Below are 21,166 nucleotides of genomic sequence, written 5' to 3' on the forward strand. Positions count from 1 at the left end.
AATGGTAAAGGGGTTACTTGAATTCTGAGTGGTAGTGTATGTGATGGTTGAAGTCATAGACTTTGGAGAACTAGGACCTATATTTGAAATCAGGTTCTACCATATACTAATAGTGTGATATTTGCCAAGTTATTTAATTTATCTGCCTCATTCCTCATCTGTATAATAGTAATAACTTGTAGCTTTGTTATAAAGCTAGATAAAATAATATATTTAAGGTGCCTAGAAAGATGACTGGCAGGAGTGTTTTTGTTGTTGTTATTTTAAGTATTATCATTGTTATTGTTACCATTATTGTTGTGGTGGTTGTTTTTTGTCAAGAACTCTGAAGTCTTGTTCACAAGTTAACTAGCCACAGTTTTCTGAATTTTCTGGTGGAAGACATGAGATTCTTGGGTCAGAGACAAAAGTCAGTTTTTTACTCAAAGCAATAACAATAACCAGCATATCATCATGTAGGCATCCATTTCCTGAGCCAGTTTCCTACAGAGCAACAAAAAGAGATTCAAGAGACACCTATACACGCAACCGGTTATATTACAAGAGAGGAATTAGTTCAGGGAACCTATTTTTTTTATGGAGAATAAGCCTGGCTTTTGTCCCAGAGAGAGACATTACCTTTATCATACTTACAGCAAACAACTTGACTTTGCGACTGTCTTTATCTTCCAAGGCTGTTTACTACACACACATGTTTGAAAAGCTAATTTGAGACAAAGGCAGCCAGTGCTTTGCAAATTTGCAGAGCTATGAAAGGCCCGTGGGGAATTGTTTCAAGAAGATCTTCCCCTTGCTTCTATACTGTCTTGGCTTCTGGGGAATTTTTCCATGAGTATATACCACTTTATTGATTCCTCTGATAAAGCTGACTGATAGAGGCTTGGATTATATCTGTAATTTTAGCTCATACAGCATTTAACTAAGCCTATTGTCAATGTTCCTTTAAGAAACAGGATGAAGCAAACCTGCAGTATTGACCACAACAATGGTCTTCTGGGTTCTCAAGCCCAACCAGCTGAGTAAATCCCGTAAATCATCAGGCCCATCTTAGGAAGCCAGGAAATTTTCTCTATAAGTTTTTGTATTAACCTCCTGTCCTGAGGCATTAATCCATGTAGAACAGAACGTATTAACAATTGCATACTCTGTCCTGACCCTCAAGAAGGAGTCTTAGGACTATTCTCACATCCTTAACAACCCCAGCCAGTGAGTTGAGGGTGACCTGAATGTCTTTATGGGTCGAGGTGGTGTCATTGATTACTTCAGATAGTCAGAAAACAAATTTCCTACTACCTTTTCTAATTGTGTGACTCTTATTATAGGGATAAACTGCCCTCAGCATGCATATAAATAATGAGTCAGTTATCTCTCCAGGAAGCCCCCTTGCATAATCAAGGATAACCTCATTTTGGAAAGCGTTCTGTAGTCTGAAGGCTAAATGATCTACTGGCAGTGTTTCCTTAAATACCTGAAGGTCTCTAAAGTGCAATTTACCATGCTTTAAAGAGAAAAGCAAGTTAGTGCTTTGTTTCCATGCAAGAATTATAGTCCTGGAACACACATGATTCCCTTGGGAAAAAGTGTTATTTGCAATTGTCAGTTATCTCCAGCTGGGACCTATATAAGTTGAGAGGGGCACAGGATGACAGTGCCCCCAATGTGACTGAGAACAAAATAAACATGAAATGACCAGAAGAGGAAAGTTATGATTACAAAACATAGCTTCATCATCATCAGTTGGCAAACAATGAACAGAAGTATTTATTCCTAATTTCTCTTCCTCTATTATACATGTATTTTCCTTCCTTCTTTCTTTCTGTTTCTCTCCTCTTTTTGTCATTTCGCATAGCCTATGGTTGTAGAGATAGGCTTTATATAGTTATGAATATCAACATACAATTATGACTGTACTAATAAAAGATTGAGATTGAACACCTCCCAAAGAAAAATTCAAAGGCTGCTAGAATATTTTCTTTTCCTGGGGCGCCTGCGTGGCTCAGTTGGTTAAGCATGTGCCTTCGGCTCAGGTCATGATCCCAGGGTCCTGGGATTGTGTCTCGCATCTGGCTCCTTGTTCAGCGGGAAGCCTGCTTCTCCCTCTTCTTCTACCCCACGCCCCTGCTCGTGCTCTCCCTCTCTCTCTCTCTCTTTCTCAAATAAATAAAATCATTTAAAAAGAGATTTTTTTTTTCCTTTTGGAGAGTTCTTGAATGTATTTTTTGCTGTTTGGTGATGATTTCATCATGTTTTGTATGAGTTTATTGTTTTTTCTATCTTTTAAAAAATGTTTGTAAATTTAAGTATGAGAAGAAGGGTGCTTGTGGAAATAGTATTGCCAAACTGTGGTTAATGTAGTACACTGATAGAGAGTGACTTCCTATATTTTGGAAGTTTGAAAGCTCTAGCTTACACAACCCAAGTTCTGGATGATTTATGTATGATCAATCAGATGCAATTCTGTGAGAGTTGGGAGATGGATGAAGGATGAAGACCATGTGTGCTTCTCTCTCAGCTGTTCCTGCAGGCAAGCAGAATTAATAATGGTGCTTGATTTTATGGTGGCAGCAATATCAGACATCCCAGTCACTAACTTGATAGATGTTAAGAGACAGGACACAGAGTAAGAATGTAGCTGGCAAAGTCTGTATGTAGCACAAGGTGATTCTGGACCAAGCAATATCATACTAGCTTCCCGATTAGGGGTTTTCTTGATTGTGGCCATGGTGGTATGGATCTTGAATCAGTGATTTTTTAATCATAGAAGCGATAACAGCCTTGTTGGTCTGGTCTTCCAGTGTAGATATTGAAATTTTTTTTTTGAAAATTCATCTCCTATTCTGTTTTATTAGCCTTCCTAACAATTCCGTAGGCAATTTAAAAACTGTAATAAGACAGTTCCGGCTTAAAATACCTAGGTAGACTGTTTTCTGCAACTGAGGTATGATTAATATAGTGCCATAGGTTTACTCCCCCAAAAAATGCTTATTTTTTTTATTTATGAAGTATACACCTTTAACAAACTATGTATACACCCTATAAACTATGACCACAGATCACATAAGCATACCCTTCATGTTCTTATAGTTTTTTTTTCTAAAATTAAATGCAATATTTCAAATTCCTTCAAACCTAAAATCAAAATCAATTCATTTAGATTTTACGACTTTGAGTAATTGTCTCCTCCAGGCACTGAATTTTTAAATAGTTTCATATTTCAATGTTTATGGAGATACTAGCAGTTTTTCCATGAGCAGTTAATTACAAATGAAGTGGTTTTTTTTAATAGAAATACTAACATGATGGCCCCAGCTGCATCTTGATGTATGCAATCTGAGGATGCTTTCTAGGCACTTATCTCTTTAATAGGATGAGTCTGCTTTGTTATTCAATTGAATAATAGATGGCACAACTATCACAGACAATGATGCAAGATTGAATGTTTCGGCATTATCAAGATGAAGTCACTTCCCTTTGAGCTTTCATGTAAAATCTGGCTGAAGTCAATGGCCAGATTTCTTTTTAGAGACTTATTCAGTCAAGAAATCCGTTCACATTTATTGAGCATTTAGTATATACAAAGAACTGAAGTCTGCAATAGAGCATAGGAGAAACAATAAACAGAACATCATTTTAAAATGGTGACATTCACTTACCCATGCTGTTTCATGTGACTGAAACTACATGCAGAAAATGAAGCAAACAAAACTCTAAAGGCTAGGATCTGAGGGCAACCAAGTGAGTCAGTTTCCTTGAGTACCTTCCCTAGTGCTCTGCCACAGATTACAGAGTTTCAGCCTAGAGGTTCCCCATGGGCTAACATGATTTTTGTGAAATACTATTAAATAGGTAAGGTACTTATATTTATATTAATTCCTTTCAGGGCAAGAGAATTATAGAATGACTGTGTAATTTAATAGCAATACCATGGAATTTGGAATTCAAAATATTCAAAATGTGGTTTTATTTTTTTAGGCAAGTCATTTAGCCTTATCTCAAAAGAAACTATCCAGAATGTAGCACAGGCAGTTAAAGACATGGAAAACAAAAAACAGAGGTTAAGGAACATGAAGGATGCAAAGACGAGATTTAACATATATCTAATGAACATTCCAGAAAGGGTTGGGAGAAAGAAGAAATGAGAAAGAATGATTTTTAAAGATATAATGACTGAGAATTTTCTAGAACTGATAAAAGAAATAACTCACAGATTCAAAGAATCTCACTGCATTTAAGTCAAACACTTTGACATAAGATGGGCATAATCCTGGTCATTAAGAATGTTATAGCTTAATAGGGAAAGCAAATATTGGTAAGTGTGGGCAACATAGGAGCCCGCTGATAAGCACAGGGCCATGCAATCATTCACAAGTTTTCTACAAAGGTGACTTGCATTTCATGCACAGCCCCGGTCAGTGGGAGGAGTGTGGAAACAGTACTAGCTTCATAGAAAAACAGAACTCCTCCCCTTCCATGCAATGTCTATTTGTGAAATAACTGAGAAACGCAAACACAAAATGATGCAGAGGCTAATTTTGCCCAATGTTAGTTTAAGAAGTATTATAAAAGTTTGTCTACGTGTTGCTCAAATCAAATGATAAATTATAAGTTATTATCTAGTGTGTCAATTCTATTGTTGCTAGAATATTAGCTAGAGCTCCATCAAATTTAAAGTACTGACTGGGGTTCAGTATTATACAAATTATAATGATGTATCCTTAATAATGATGTACGTTTAACAAGTCATTAATAGTGACACCCTGTATAAACAAAACTTCATTCTGAGCAGAAAGTGAAATGATAAAATCATTCCTTCAGAAATCAGTACTGTACTACTGTGAAATATGCTAATCAAATAACTTACATCTATATTAAATGTTAGGTGTGACCACTATTCCTGTATCAAAATTTCTCAACGGTATAAAAAGTACCCCAAGTAATTATGTTTGAATAAAGAAGCAGCAACATATCACATGCACATTTAACTGTAAAATTTAATAGCAGGTAAATGGACAATTCTAGTTTTTGAAAACAGGGAAGACCAAGTCTTCAAATCTTGATTGCCACTTCCCTTTACTCAAATTCCAAGAGTATTTATTTTGTCACTGTCTTATGCTACTGTCTCACTAAAATAAAATTGCATTCTCTTCTCAAAATGTCATTTCATCTTATCTATTTTATGTAATGTTAGTGTTACCCAGCATGCATTATGAGCATAACGGGTAATGAAGACAAGGAAGGTTTTCTAGCTCCTTCTTGGTCATCAATAGGGACTGTATTTCCTTCACTTACAACACATGTTCCAATTCTGCTTTGCTCATCTCTTAACCTTCTTGTTTGGCACTATTCCTGTAGTTGGAATATATTGTTTGTAGTTTCTCTATAATATTCCTTGCCAGAATTTGTTTGATGTTAAGCTTTAGTCTCTATCTAGTCCTGGAAACAGAGAAGGCAAAACTTCTAATTCCATAGAGAGCACTTTGATACCTCAGTTCCCCCCTTTCTGAATCCTCTCTAGAGCAAAGATAACAAAAATTTTGTCTTCTTATATATGGAATCTAAATAAAATTTAATTAAAAAAACTGAATTCATAGTAGCAGAGTAGAATGGGGGCTAATTAGAGGCTGGGATGTGGTGGGACAAGGGGGATATAAAATAGAGCCGTGGTTGCCAGGGGCTAACGGAAGGGGGGTTGTGGGCAATAATCGTTTAATGGGTACAGAGTTTCAATTTTGCAAGATGGAAAGAATTCTGGAGATGGATGGTGGTGATGGTTGCACAACAGTATGAATATACTTACTAGCACGAAACTCTAGACGTAAAATGGTTAGGGTAGTACATATAATGTTATATACATATTCCACAATAAAAAAGTTGGGAAAAAAAGAGAGCAGCTATGGAACATTTCTCTCCCATACTGTGTGATGAAAACATAATTCTCTTTCACTTTTCCAACAAGAAGAAATTTTTTCTATCAGAATATAATTTCTAATAAATTTGTTTGGTGATGAAAAACATTTGTCCTCTCGGAGGACCCCACATCTACATCATGAGCCACTTAACCTGGGTCACCAATCACCTCCACACTTCTTGAGGGACAATGCTGATAGGGGTGGTTGTCAGTGTCATAAAGTAGATGGCTTCTCATCCCAATGTAAACTAAGCACACGTAACTTTGACAATGGAGATGTCTATGACAAAGTCTATGAAATACATGTGTTCTCTGCTCTCCTACATGTTCGTTAGTTGTATTTTTATGTTATGTACATGATACAGCCAGCGTATGCATCATATGCATATAAGCATGATGCAGACATCAGATGCATCTTAACAGCTCAGTTACAAATCATATCATCCTTAAGTAGTTGATTTGTATTGATTGGAAAATACAATGGTATATATAAACATTGACAGCGATAATTTTTTTATTGTCCTCTTTTTCTACATATTTTTAAATTTTGTTTTCATTTTTGGAGTTTTCCAAAGTGTATAAAAAAAATCTCAGTTGAGTGTAATAGGCACTGTTTGAGGTGTATGGTGAACCTTTGCCCCTCTTCAATGCCCTCTCTCCCTGCAGAGGGGTGGGCCCAGCAGCTGTGCTTATTTTTTTTTTTTACTTTATTTTTTTTAAGATTTTATTTTTTGACACAGAGAGCGTGGGGCAAGAGACCGCACGCACAAGCAAGGGGAGCAGCAGGATGAGGGAGAAGCAGGCTCCCCGCTGAGCAGGGAGTCAGAACATGCGGGGCTCCATCCCAGGACCCTGGGATGCTGACCTGTAGGCAGACACTTAACCCACTTGGCCACCCAGGCACCTGTCTTTTTGACTTCAGATGATACAACTGATTGAACCAAAATGCTCTGATCATTTTCTCAAAAATTTGAATGGAGCTACGCGGGCACTGAGTTGTCACTCTTAACACATCAACAAAGTCCGTAACCCCCGTCCTATCTTCCCTGACTTCAGGGCCTTTAATGCTCACTCTGAGATGTCATATATCCTTTTGCTAGGTTCCTTTTGGGCTTATGATAGCTGGAAGTTGCTCCTGCTTAGTCAAAGGAGTCGCGGAGAAGATGCTGACTTTCAGTAAGGAGATAGAACTTTCAGTAAAATACCGTAACTTCACCACTACCTCAAGTGACCTCAAGGAGTTAAAAAGTTCAATATAATTACTGGATAGGGTACCAGAACATCAAAAAGAGGAATGTCATGATCAATATGAAGTCAAGTTTAAAACAAGAAGAAGAACTAGAGAATTATAAACATTTTCTCCTCAGGTACAGACTCCGTTGTCTGGAATGAAGTGGAGTTTGAGATAAGCCTTAGGGTGACTCCTGCACACATCCATTGTGGGGTCTTCCTGTAAGCTGATCGGAGCGGCAGGCATGACGACTTCCGAAGACTGACAAATTCTTTCACTTTTACATTTATCTGAGATTTCACGTGCATTTTAGTTTGGAAGTAAAGCTGACTTTTAAACAGTAAGTGTACAAGCAATTCAAAACTGATATTTTTCAGTTATTAGTTTAGATGTTATTATTATTCAACATGTTAAGACATAATTTAGAAATTCTATTTTTATTATTTTTGTTGATTCATAGAAGAAATGTATAAAATCTTAAACCATTAATGGAATAAAGTGTTACACAGGAGTGAATTTTCCAGGTAAGGGGACACCAACTAATTAAGCTTCCAAATGTGCACTAGAGAAAGGTTACCCTTTTAAAAAAATATTCATTTCCTTGATTTCTTAAACCAAGAACACTGGATATAAATCAACATTTTCTCAAGGGGCAATTGAGGGATTTAGAGTTATTTTTACTACTTGCTTCTGGTCGTTCCACTTTTCCAGTTTTCTGTCTGCATCGGAAAAACTTCAAGAGTTAGTATTGACCACAGACCTGAGAATATAAACCTTTTTCCATGTGGTGGTGTAACAATCTTTGGGGACTACTATTATTTGAGGCTTATTGCTTTCTCAGCAGTTTCCTTGGATTTACATTTTAAAGGTGGGACAAAACTTCCAACTCCACAGAAAGCCCTTTGAAAACTCAGTTGCTTCTTACCTGAATTCTTCAGAGCAAAGGTGACATAAATGCTTCCATTTACAGCATGTTTTCATCTACATTAATTTGACAGAGCCTGGACTGTAAATTATTGGGGAAACTGGCTGAATGCTGTTGAAGAATGTAGTATTTTGTGGGCTATTTTACTGAGATGAGACCTTGAGGCTGTAAATACTCACCTCAATATTTAAATTGAGTGTACTCTCCTTCAGGAAAATAGTAACAAAAACGTGTTAATATAATTTTTTAAATATTTAATTAAAAACATAGGCTGAAAATGACATTTGTAATATATATATATGTGCATACACACACTCATATTGTTCATAAGTACAGGGTACAAATTAAGAGTAAGAATAATTCTAATTAATTATTAAATTTCAAGAATGAATACTTTGTTATATAAGGTTTGAGATTGTCACTTAAATTCACTATATGAAAAATTAACTTGTAACATTCATTTCACTTTGTGGGTGTTTCTTTTTTTCTTTACTAGTATAGACTAAACTAAACGCTATAGGCAAGCAGTGTAGGACCAATGTTTTTTTTTTTGAAAACTCAGGTCGGGGTGCCTGGGTGGTGGCTTGGGACCGACTCTTGATTTCAGCTCAGGTCATGATCTCAGGGTTGTAAGATGGAGCCCAGCATGACTCCATGCTGGGTGGAGAACCTGCTTAAGATTCTCTCTCTCAGGGCGCCTGTGTGGCTCAGTTGTTAATCGTCTGCCTTCCCCTCAGGTCATGATGCCAGGGTCCCGGGATCGAGCCCCGCATCGGGCTCCCTGCTCAGTGGGAAGCCTGCATCTCCCTCTCCCACTCCCCCTGCTTGTGTTCCCTCTCTCACTGCCTCACTCTGTCAAATAAATAAATAAAATCTTAAAAAAAAAAAGATTCTCTCTCTCCCTCCCTCTGCCACCTCCATCCCTCCTCTCTAAAAAGAAAACAAAAACAAAAAAGCTCCTCAGGTGATTTTAAAATGTGGGTAGAGTTGAGAAATATTGCATGAGAACTCACCATGTTGATAAAAATTGCTTCCTATTATATCTTTTTGACATTTAAAAGTATTTCATTTGTGATACTTGCAATAATAATCAAGAGTAGTTCATTTAAATAATACTGCATTCAACTTAGAGAATGAGAAAGCTGCAAGATTCCCCGTTTACAAACAGAATGATGAACTTGAGTCTATCTAACAAAAAAATCTTATTTATTTTATTGAATGTTTTCATGTAAATGTGAACTTTTTATGATAGAAAGTAGCCAATTTTCTGGATGAACTTGTTTTCCATATCGCCACTTTCTTAATGTGTTAAAGGAATCAACGTTAGCACTTCATGAACCCCCTAAAATTTCAGGGTAGCTTTATACTTTCCTTGTCACCCTATAACTTTTTATTTTAAAAAGAAATTTAAGAAATTAACATTTAAAATCGTTATTACAAAATATCACTGTTATATCCCAATGTAAAAAAGTCACAATAAATTCAATTCTTGTAAGCAAACATGTATGAATGACCAGAGTAAAAAAAAAAAAACACAATTTTCAGATCAAATATATTTAAATTAATTTTAATAAGTACAAAAAGATAATGTTTAGCATTAATTTGCATGTGACTGATTAGTATTTTTTTTTAAACAGCAAGCATAATGACACATTCAATAAAGGCCAAATTATCTTACATATGTGAAAAATAGTGACTTTTCCCAATTACAACAAGGTCACAAATCACAAATATTATTAGCTCTCGAATGATTTTCTCAAATGAGAAAACCTATCATACAAGTATATTGTCACCCAGAAAATTTCAAATTTCACCTAATGTGAATATTCAAAGTTTAGTGTTGGAGCTGTATCATGCATTCTCTATGCATGTAATTTTATTATTAATATGTAGCAAGGGGAAAACATTTCATTCTTTTCTGTTTTTTTTTTTTCAAATTTAGCAACAAATATGAAGCTTTCGTAAGTTTTCATGCATGTCAACTCTAAAGGGAATATTTCATGAACGGTAACATTCTTCATTTTAGAGCACACCAAAACCCGAATTTGTATCTTCTCAGGAGAACCTTGAAGAAAATTGGATACCAACAAACTTTAAATCAATTATGGAGCAGGCACTTAAGATCAATAAGTAATCAAGAACTTATCCATGGATGCTAAAGTTTAATTCATAAAAATTGTGGCTCAAAGTTCAGTTTCATTTAAGCCACTCTAATCATACATTAAACGTCTTCACCCATTATGCAGTTTAAAACACAGCCAAGTACTTCAACTACTATGTTGAATGTTTTTAAAATAAATAAATGGGAATGAATCTATCAGCCATTATTTCTTAAGTAATTCCATACCTAAATCCTTTGTTTTGCTTTCCTAATATCATTTGTTCTCACAAATGAACTTCATGGGAAGTACTCATATTTATACAATAATATAGGCTGGAATTTGACAGCATGTTTGGGTAAAGTTAAGTCTTCTAAAACGAAGCATGAAAAACCGAAATTTTCACACCAACTGAGCTATTTCAACACTAACAATCCCAACTTTGGCATGGATTTGGGGTCTGTTTAGACTTCTTTCTATAAATAGTAACTTGCAACAAACGGATGAAGTCAATACGTTAATTCTTTAAATCCAATGAGTTTAAATGTCATGAAACCAACCATATGGCAAATAAAACAAAACCTGACTCCTAACAAAACTGCCCCCCCCAAGAAAAAGAAAGAAGAAAAGAAAGAGTATGCTTAATCAATTTTAAGCATTTTTATACATTATCATTACCTATGGTTCAAAAAAGAAAAACGCAACATACTCCTAGAAACTAAATTGTAATCAATGTTTGTGAATAAATAGTTTCACAAAAATGGGTTCTTGGTTGCTTTATAGTTCAGTGTTTGCTTGGTTTTGTCATATAGAAAAGCAAATGGTGGACTTTTCAATGATTGACGCCCCTCAAAAGGTATGAATATAAATTTGAATTAAAGCAGAGAAAAATACAGCTTTTTTTTTTTTACTTTGTCTAAAATATGTGTTAGACTAGCATGTCGGTGTACTATATAGAAATTCTAAACTTCCAGAACTTCAAGAATCACACAGTGATTTCCGGTTGTTGTGAGAACTGAATGAGGTACTCTATGTGAAGGGCTTAGAATATCAACTAGCATGCGATGAGCTCTCTATAAGAATAAACTCTGAACCATCTCGATTCAAAAAGGTATGAAACTGACCAGTAATGAATATAGATGACTAGGTATTTGCATACGATCAACAAGATATTTAATTTAATGAAACCTTTCACAAACCTCCATTTACAAACTTGGAATTCAAAGATTTTCCTATTCTGCCTTACAAGCAGAATTGTGAAGTCATTTGAGCCAACTAGAAATACAGCAGAAAGATGTTTACAACTTTATAGGAAGGATATTTCTAACCATATGTATGGCTCAAGACTAAATTCCAACTAGTAATTTTGTTATGGATCTACTGAAAAAAACTATTCTATTGACTAAGTTAATGGCTAGTTAATAGGAGCTACATTTGAGATTGGACCGATTAATAAATTGTTTAGATTTCATAAAATTGTCTGAATTTCTCAAAATGTTCTTTCATATCTGGAAATACACACACAAACACACACATGCACTCACATACACACACACACACACTTCTAATCAAAGCTAAGAACTTATTAAGGGTTCTTTGGGAACTATAAACTGAAACATCTATTGGTTGTTCTTCCCTACTGGCCATATTAACTGATATTATGTATTAACTACAACACAGAGAAGGTGATTTAAAGTGGGGAATATAATTATGTATATGAGGAAATGTTCTTCATATATACAGACAAATATAGACTATTTCAACTAAATAAAGTTGAAAACAGTGGTATAAATATGTTGAATGATTAAGAATTTTCAAGAAAAACACGATGATACCAAATTCTTATAAGAAATAAATTTTTGAATAATTTTTTGATTACCTTTCCTGCATGCCTTCACATGAATTTCATCTATTTTAGTATTTTAATCATGATGCTTACCATGATGGAATCATATCTGTTAAACATTTCTGTATACACTCACGCATATAATTTCTCCCTTTTCTTGGGAGTTAAAAAGGGAAAATGCTTCACTAGGTTTAATTAGCAACAGCCTCATTTTTTCTAGTGGGTTTTTCTCTTTGATATTTCTTTCCCTGTTTTTGAGGCCCTAAATTTGTTTTTGAATTTGATGAAAATGTGAGTGATTACACTAATGGAAAATATTAGTATTTTTATATAAATGCTGGTTACAAAAGATTATGGATATTAAAAATTTCATTAAAACTGGATTTCATCTTTTAAAGCATGAACTCAATAAAGAAAAAAGATTATACTTTGTCTTGTCCACACTGTTTTGAGTAATTTTGATACAGTGTCTCTGGTTTCCAAGCATGAATATTAAAAATAACCACAGCCCTCCTCAGTTTAAATGGTATGCTTCTATATACTCTGAATTAATAAGAGGGAAACCCAACGTGCCCATGAAACCTCAATTAAAAGGAAAATAAATTCACTACAAGGTAGCAATGGGTCAGCTTGATTCCCTTGAAATTCTGAATCTTTTTATATAAATCTTGTCATTTGCAACAACTGGATAGAACTAGAGGGTATTATGCTAAGCGAAATAAGTCAATCAGAGGAAGACAATTATATGATTTCACTCATATGTGGAAATTAAGAAACAAATTAGAGGAGCATAAGGGAAGGGAGGGGAAAATAAAACAAGAAGAAATCAGAGAGGGAGACAGACCATAAGAGATTCTTAATCATAGGAAACAAACTCAGGGTTGCTGGAGGGAAGGGGCGTGGGGGGGATGGAGTAACTGGGTGATGGGCATTAAGGAGGGCATGTGATGAATGAGCACTGGGTGTTATATAAAACTGATGAATCACTGAACTCTACCTCTGAAACTAATCATATACTATATGTTAATTAATTGAATTAAAATTTTTTTTTAAAAAGCTAAATAAATGTACTACCGGGAGCAATGGGTCAGCTTGATTCCCTTGAAATTCTGAATCTTTTTATATGAAAAAAAATGCTGCAAATTGCTTCAAAAATATGCAAATGCACGTAAGAATGTCAGAAGACTAACAACAGGAACAACCTATACAGTTTGGTGTTTGGTAAACCTATTAATATGGTCTCGGATTCAAGTTAAGTAATAAACATTTCCCCATTTCACAGGTATTGTCTGAGGCATCAAGAACGGAGCATTTGAAAGAAGTCTTAATAGATGCTGAAGAGCCATGACTTTGCAGGTGACTTGACTTACTTCCCTTGTGCTTTCACTGAAATGATGACAGGCCATGCCAAAGTACAATAGTGACAGAATCCACAGAGCTTTGGCACCCCTCTAGAATCTATGATACCATGGCAGAATTGAGTTCCCTTAGCCAGGAATACAAAAAGAACCATATCGTAATTAAATACTGGATTACATCTTTTATATATCAAAGAAAAATATGAGTGAAATAATAGTGTCTGTGTTCTTTTTAAATAAACAATGAAATATTCAAGAAAAAAAATGGAAAATGTCACTCAAGGGGATCACTTATCCAAACCTGAGATAAATTCGAGAGAGATCCCTGAAGATTGCTAAAAAGTAACATTGGCATTTTAAAAATCACTGTTTAAAATCATTACTAAATGCTTATATTTGTTCCTTTTTTGTTTTGAAAAATAGGAACATGAATGGGAGGAAAAAACAAAACAGCCACTATCTTAAGCACACTCATGATGATATAGCTCATTAGAACAACTCTCGGTGCTAAATTAATTCATGTGTACCATTTAGCCTTTGATCTTAAGTCTTTAGAAGAAGAAGGTGCACTTTAATTTTCAATTAAATTCTGTGGGTGTGATATAAGTGTTAACATCATCCCCATGGTATGGCACATAGTAGGAGGTAAAAAAATATTTGTTGAATAAATATTAGCTGATTCAGAGCAGCAACTAGCTATACAATAATGAGACTCTATCTCTGTATATGCACATGTTCTTATCTACATTTTGTACATACCATAACTCTTTATGTCAATGTACAACTGCATGAAATAGGCATCATATTATGGGCCAAAGAGACCTTTGTTAGTATATTAAAAATGTATTTCCTGAAAAATTGGTCTCATTTTAATAAATTCATGTCACTTCTATTTTGCATCTTTAAAATGCTTTATGGAAGGGAGAATGATTGTAAACAGTATAGTTCTATAATTTAAAATCATTTTTCATGGAGCATCCTCCCTCTCTCTTGCAAGACCGAAAGCTCCCTTTGATTTACCTAAACTTTAAAAGATTAAGAAGTGCATTAAAAAATACAGCAAAGTGGAGAAATAATAGAAAATCCTTATCTACATTATCAGAAAATCTGAACTGTCGGGATGTTATTAAGCTCAAATAAGATTTTGGCAATGAAAACTAAAAATAAGGATAACAGTAAGAGTAACTTTTCTGGCCAATCTACCATAAATGTTAATAAAACTGGTGCCATCAATGTAGGTGCAGCCCTTTGTCAAAGGTAAAGATGAGTCTTTTCTGTTGTCACACAGAAACTGCTATTTACAACTATTTTTACATATGTACATATTTATAAATTAATAATTTATAGTCAGACATGAAGGGGGAAATGCAGAACTTACAAGAACAACATTTTAAAGTATCTAATAATGAATACCAGACAAGCATTTTTATTGCTTGCCCTCAAGCATGGTGCACTTTCTTAGACTGTTGCACACTTTCTTAAACTCTACCGAGGATCTAGGTTATATTTAAGTGTGTAGGAAAATAGAATATCTTCTATTTCAGTATACGAATAAAGTGTTTATGTTAGAACTATTTAGATAACAAAGAAGCTGTAATTGGAAGGGAATTAAAGAAATAGATTTATTAGCTCATGTAACAATTTTATTTTATTAAGGATTACGGATTACCTTTTGTGAGGGAATTTTTAATGTCAAAGCTGTCTTCACGGCAAATTCTGTTAATAAGATGCATTTGTGACCTTGGTATTAATACAGTCATGCAAAGCACATAATAGAATCACACTAAAACAAAGAAAATGAAAAAAAATAAAATTTAAACGAGGCAAAGGAATAGCAATTTTTGTTGTGATTTTGCTTATTTCCGTAAGATACTCCTTTTATTTGATTTTATGAACATACTTATTTATGCACTATACTGAAATACTGTACAAAACTGCAAGAAATGCCACTATTTGACTACTTATGTTTCTACAAAAACACCATCATAAAGGTGTATCTATCAGTAAAAGTCAACTAATAACTGCTAATGTAGATGTGAGTCAAAAGGATTTGGGGGTATGCCAAAAATGTTAAATCTAGGCATGAGACACAATTGTTAACTTCTGTTAATACATTTCAGGGGCATAGAGAGTATATTTTAAATATTAAAAGAAAAATGAATTTTACATATTAATAATTAGTAATTATATAAAATTGAAAACTGGTTTCTAATTTAGCTATTTGTGTGTGTGTGTGTGTGTTCTAATTTAATTATTATGCATGTGTGGGGGTGGGTGTGTGTGGGTGGGTGTGCGTGCACACACGTACACTCATGTGCGTATGTGAACTAATCCAGAATCTGTTGGTGATGCTTTAAAGTTTCTGTTTAAAAATGTTCAACTCTTACCAAAACCTCTTCTGGTATACAAAGCTTGTTGTAAATTTGAGCCAGTGAAATCTAAAGTCGCAATTTACAAAAGCAGATTTACATTAATTCTTATCTGAAAGCGCTGCTTCAAGACAGAAAAATGTGCCAACTAACTGCCCTTTCCTTTGTAATTAGTGGCTTCTGAGTCCTGATGACAAGAAGCCTTAAGGCAGAATTTGCAGTAAACAGGAAAGAAGAGAATCGTGTAAGTGCTCATCTATATGCTGGGACACCTATGAATTCTCATCGGTGGGAGTTTTTGGCACAATTTTCTAATCCAATATGAATGTTGCTCCACAGCAGCCAAACTGGATGCTTTTTCCAGTCTCCAGCACCAAGAAAATTTAGCTGATCAATTTCAGTACAACACATACCTGGAAAGAGTAAGACATATCTGTCTTTTTTTTTTAATTTAAGGTAGTTTCCAATGATTAAAATAATCTGTAGGATTTCAATTATTACTCCCAAATAAACTCTAATGCTAAAATGTAATGACCATGACATTCCGATAGTTATTAAATTCTAGGCATAATTAACATCCTGTCAGGAGTGACTCGTAATTATTTGAGCTTGTCATGCGGTAATATGTTGCTATAGATGCTATACAGAGTAATTAAAAGCTGATTTCAGATCTTTAGTTTTTCTTCTGATGTGTGCTAAGCTTCCAATTACACTAGCAGGGATTCTGAGCACTCATGAAGGGAACTGATGTGGCAGATACGAGGTTCTGTGATTTAGAAGAATTCATCTTGGAACGACAGTGTTACCTTACGTTATAGTTAGGCAACAGGAGAAAACAGTCCTATTTAAGACCTAAATCAAAAGAGTTCATCAAGTGTGGTATGGGATCCCCACTTTCATCACTAGTAGGAAACAAATTAGATCATGTGAAACCCACTATAAACGAGTTCCTAGGGTAAATCTTTTAAAAAGGCAATGGCTCTTTGGGAATGGGGTGCTTTCTGCCTGTAGTTCCACAAGTTAGCAAATGCGTGTCTCCGTTAGAGGTCTACTGGTAAGCTTTATAGCTATATACATACTGTACATGTTGGTTCACAAATTAGCAGTTATTAGTCAGACTGTACATAGCAAAACAAACAAAGTTCTATGTTGCTATACATCCCAAAGATAACCTGTGTCTAGATTCAAGGACTGACCCCTAATACAGGTTCTCTGTTTAAATACGTAGCCCAGTAAACTAAATTAAATGTACCAAACAAAACTGGGAAAACTATTCTAGACATTCTGTCAATTTTGCTAACACTGTTGAAGGTTTTCTTGGCCTCCGCTGGCTTGTTTTCCGGCTTCTTATTGGGTTCTGGCGTGGTTGCACTCTTGGAGATGGTGGAGAGAACTGGGTCTTTTGAAAGATTCGGGGCATAATTGGCAACAGCCACCGCATAAGCATTGTTCTGTATCATGACAGAGGCTTTTTCTTTTTTCTATTGAGAAATACAAGAATTAACACAATGTGGGTTGAGCCTGCTACTTAACATTTTCCAAACTCCAGTTCAAATTCTGAAGAAAAGTATCTTGATAAACATCATTATCCATTAGAAAGATGAAGTTTAGGGAAATAAATAAAAGGAGTCCTGAAACCATGAGGAAAGCTCCAGAGTAAAATCAAGGATACCATTTTCTTGGAGAACCATTTTTTGTTGTTGTTTACATGGAAAAGAAACAATCAAAACCACACATCTAATAAACAATGCAACATTTTGACTCTTATAAGTTATTCAAATATTTGCTGAATGGATGAGAGAATGAATAAATGAAATGTAGAAATATTTTAACAAGAGGAATGATCATCTACAATGACCACAATTTCTGAATAGAGAAATTTAACTTCCTTAACTAGATAACAGGATTTCTCTCTTTCGTGTCAAACGCTTTACTCATATGATGGGAAACTAACCATATACAGTTGGCAGTGAAATAAATATTAAAAATGTGGGACAAAGATAATATACAAACTTTGCTTTTTGCCTAGCTCATCCACAAACGGTTTCTCCTCCTAATCCCCACCCACTCGAATATGACTCACTATTACCTCCTGCCTGGACCAGATAACATGCTTTGTGCTCTCCTAGCTTCACTTGACCTTGTCCAATCATTAGAGCTTCACTTGACCTTGTCCAATCATTAGACACACTACAGCCACAGGGATTTTTTTTTTAAGACATCAGTGGGATCACGTCACTCCTCAGCTTAACTCTCTTAAACACTATCTCATGGGACTGAGAACAAAATCAGTAGTTCTTACCATGGCTTCTTTACTTCATTAATTATATGCTAGTCCCATGAAATAACTTCAGTTTTCAGGAATACTTTCTTGTTTGATGCCTTTGGCCATGCTACTTCCTAGCCTGGAGGGCCTCCCTTCCATCCTGTTTTTCATGTCATCAATCCCCTCTCATACTCTGGTCTTGGCTTAGTCTTGTCCTCAAAAAGACCTTCTTAACCACTCCATCTAGCACAGTCTTTTTGGCCATCTGCACTCTTCACAGCACTCAGATTACTTCCATCACGGCATTTTTCAGAATGTATAAATTCTTTCTTTAGTTGTGTAATTATTTGATTGACATCTTCCTTTCTCATTAGCATCTAAGTTCAATAAAGGCTGGTGCTACTTCTGCTTTGTTTACCATTATCAACTTAGCATGATGCCTTCCGCCAGGTAGGCACATAATATGCAGCTGAATTCATGAACCTTAAAATATAAATAATATTTACCTGCATTTCTATACTAGTATAAATGTCTTCTTAGTTATCTAAATGCAAACAAAATTGAGCCACCTATTAATTATCCAAAATAATGAAGAGTGTAAATCAACAGATTTAGAGGATCAACTGGCCTAGAACAGAATTTCGAATTATCAGGTATTTTCAATTAAGTATTCTCAAAATGTTCAGGTAAAAGGAGATAAGAAAGGGCCTCTGAAAGCCCAAGAGGATCTGAAAACAGGCCTGGATTTCTTGTCCTTCACTGGCATCGGGTTTCTCCCTCTCCTCTTTCCCTTGCTGATGAGGCATTCTTCCAGACCTGGCTGGAGTACAGAAGGAAAGGGTTCAGGGTCCACCATTATGAAAGCTACAAAACAGCTTTTATTCTGTAATGACACATGCAGTTCCCATGTTACAAATGGAGAGTCATCCCCGACTATATAACTGATAGCCAGATAATAGCTAACACCTTCTGAGCACTAGGATGTGTCAGGTTGAGTGGTAAGCCTGAGGGTGTCATTTGTGAAAAACTTCACTCCTGGAGAGGAGGTAAGTTCTATTGTTAACCCTATATTATAAATTCCAAAATGGAGGTTAAAGAGGTTTCATGACATAACCAGGTCTCCTGTTTACCAAGTGGCTGAAAGATCACACAAACTCAGATGTGTGTGACTTCTGAACTTCTGCTTTAAACATCATACTGTGTGACTTTCTCTTTGAGGAAGCTATTTGAAACCTGGGAGTACACTTTTACCTAAATTTCTCCAATTAAAGTTTGTATCACTAGGTCAATCCTCTAAAAAGACTCTTTAAACCATAAAGTATGTAACATATAGTGTTTATATTATCATTATTTCAATTCTACCTAAATATCATTTAAAATAATATCAAATTGCACTTAGAGAGAATTTGGACTTTGGGAATGTTCCTTAACCTCTCCCTGCTTCAGCTTCCAGGTGGAAAAAAAGGGGGGGGATAATTATACCAAAGCCATAATGAACTGTTGTGAGAATTGAATGAATAAATGAATATTCAAACCACATTGAAAAGCACAGCCTCATAGTGGAGAGCAGTAACAGTTATAACTCTATTACAAGCTAAACAAGAATACTGGCTTATAAAATGTATAGACAATATACTTTGTATCTTTGGAAGAAGACATAAACATTGCACGGAGGAACTCAAGAAAGGAAGAGGGACATTTAAGTTAGGTTAAGATTCATGGTGCAGGGCTTAGATATTTTCACAAAAAACTTAAATGCAAATGTCCTTTGTTGCAAGAGGAGTCTACAGATAGAAACTCTGTACTGACTCTTACCAACCTCCTTCCTGCCCAACGCAAATAACCTCCAATTGTATATAAACCCACAGGTGATGCTAAAATTATTTAACAAACTCTGAAGCACACGCACTAACAAATCAGAACAGGTACTTTAGCTAATCTGAATGAGTATCAGCTGTAAATACCCAGAGGGCTGTACCAGTAAGTACCGACCAAATATCACCCCTGCATGTTTGTATGTTGGTGTTTTTTTTTATCCCAATACTGTCGATACTATAATATGCAGTGTTAAAAATAATTTTAATGTATGTTTGTAACTTTTATTGCCTTAAACTACAAAGAACAAAATTTCATATTTTTTCTTCATTGCTCAAAGTATGGCTTCAATCTCTGAATATAAGTATAAACTTCAGAGGCAAGCTCCGTACCTGACAAGATGATGGCTTGACTTCACAATGCTCTCTTGGAACTTGGAAACTTGATTATTTTCAGAACCAACAGCAAGCAAAAGTGCAACAGTCATGAACTATCTGTAGTCAAAACCCAGTGGTGGACACCTGTAGTTTCTTACCAATTCATTAAATGAAGCACAGGGTACCCTCATGGTGCTAAACTTCTCAATTCCCAGCCATAGCCTCGTAAAGCCTTTCTGGCTCAGATCTTACAAAGTCTTGTTTTAAAGGATAAAATAACTCCCCTCAGTCCATTTGAGAGTAACTGTCACAAATCTACAGTAAAGCTAATTGTTCCTATTTAAAATTATTAATATCATGTATGTAGAGAAAAAATACTATTGAAGTCATAGCTGACTTACAGTTCTTAGATCTGCTAAAGCAAAGTACACAGATTAAATCCACATAATATATTCTATTACTGTTCTTTGTAAGACATAGATCTGCTAGTGATAGTATTAAAAAATATTCAGACTCTAGGCCATTACTAGAAGATATTACCTTGCCCTATTCATTACTAACTTCTATTAAAAAGAACCAAACTGACATATTATGTTTTAAATCCTCTTTGAATATCTATATAAGCCTCTGATAAAGGCAGACCATCAGCAGGCTGAGTACTGGGGCCAATGATTTTGACCTTTCTAGACTAATTCTACTTTATTCAGTGTGACCCTTGGCCTACACTCAGACCCTCAGCCTTGAAGAGAAATAGTGCAATGAAGTCTATTGTTGTGTTAACTCTTCAAACCAGTACTAACTGCCACAAGATAATTTTTTTTAAACTTTTTTTTTTTAAAGATTTTATTTATTTATTTGGGAGAGAGAGAGAGAATGAGAGATAGAGAGTCTGAGAGGGAACAGGGTCAGAGCGAGAAGCAGACTCCCCGCTGAGCAGGGAGCCCGATGTGGGACTCGATCCCGGGACTCCAG

The 21,166-nt window shown here is 35.2% G+C and overlaps 1 protein-coding gene across 7 annotated transcripts in view; it reads right to left on the reverse strand.

The window, feature by feature from the left end:
• Positions 1-9,610: 9,610 nt before the first annotated feature.
• The window catches only part of GABRA2 (gamma-aminobutyric acid type A receptor subunit alpha2), a 125,289-nt gene continuing 113,733 nt past the window's right edge, over positions 9,611-21,166 (reverse strand). For 5 of the 7 annotated variants that reach the window (XM_073891606.1, XM_073891604.1, XM_073891605.1 and 2 more), the window contains one exon: positions 9,611-17,217. In XM_073891606.1, the coding sequence (XP_073747707.1) occupies positions 16,921-17,217 (297 nt within the window). In that variant the 3' untranslated portion in view covers positions 9,611-16,920. Of the gene's footprint in view, positions 17,218-18,658; positions 18,823-21,166 lie in introns of those variants that run through there. The other 2 variants (XM_025887626.2, XM_073891607.1) reach the window with 1 other exon arrangement.

Source organism: Callorhinus ursinus, unplaced genomic scaffold (genome assembly GCF_003265705.2).
Source record: "Callorhinus ursinus isolate GAN/ISIS: 27379988/994484 unplaced genomic scaffold, GSC_fseal_2.0 scaffold4, whole genome shotgun sequence".
In the NCBI taxonomy this organism is placed as follows: Eukaryota; Metazoa; Chordata; class Mammalia; order Carnivora; family Otariidae; genus Callorhinus; species Callorhinus ursinus.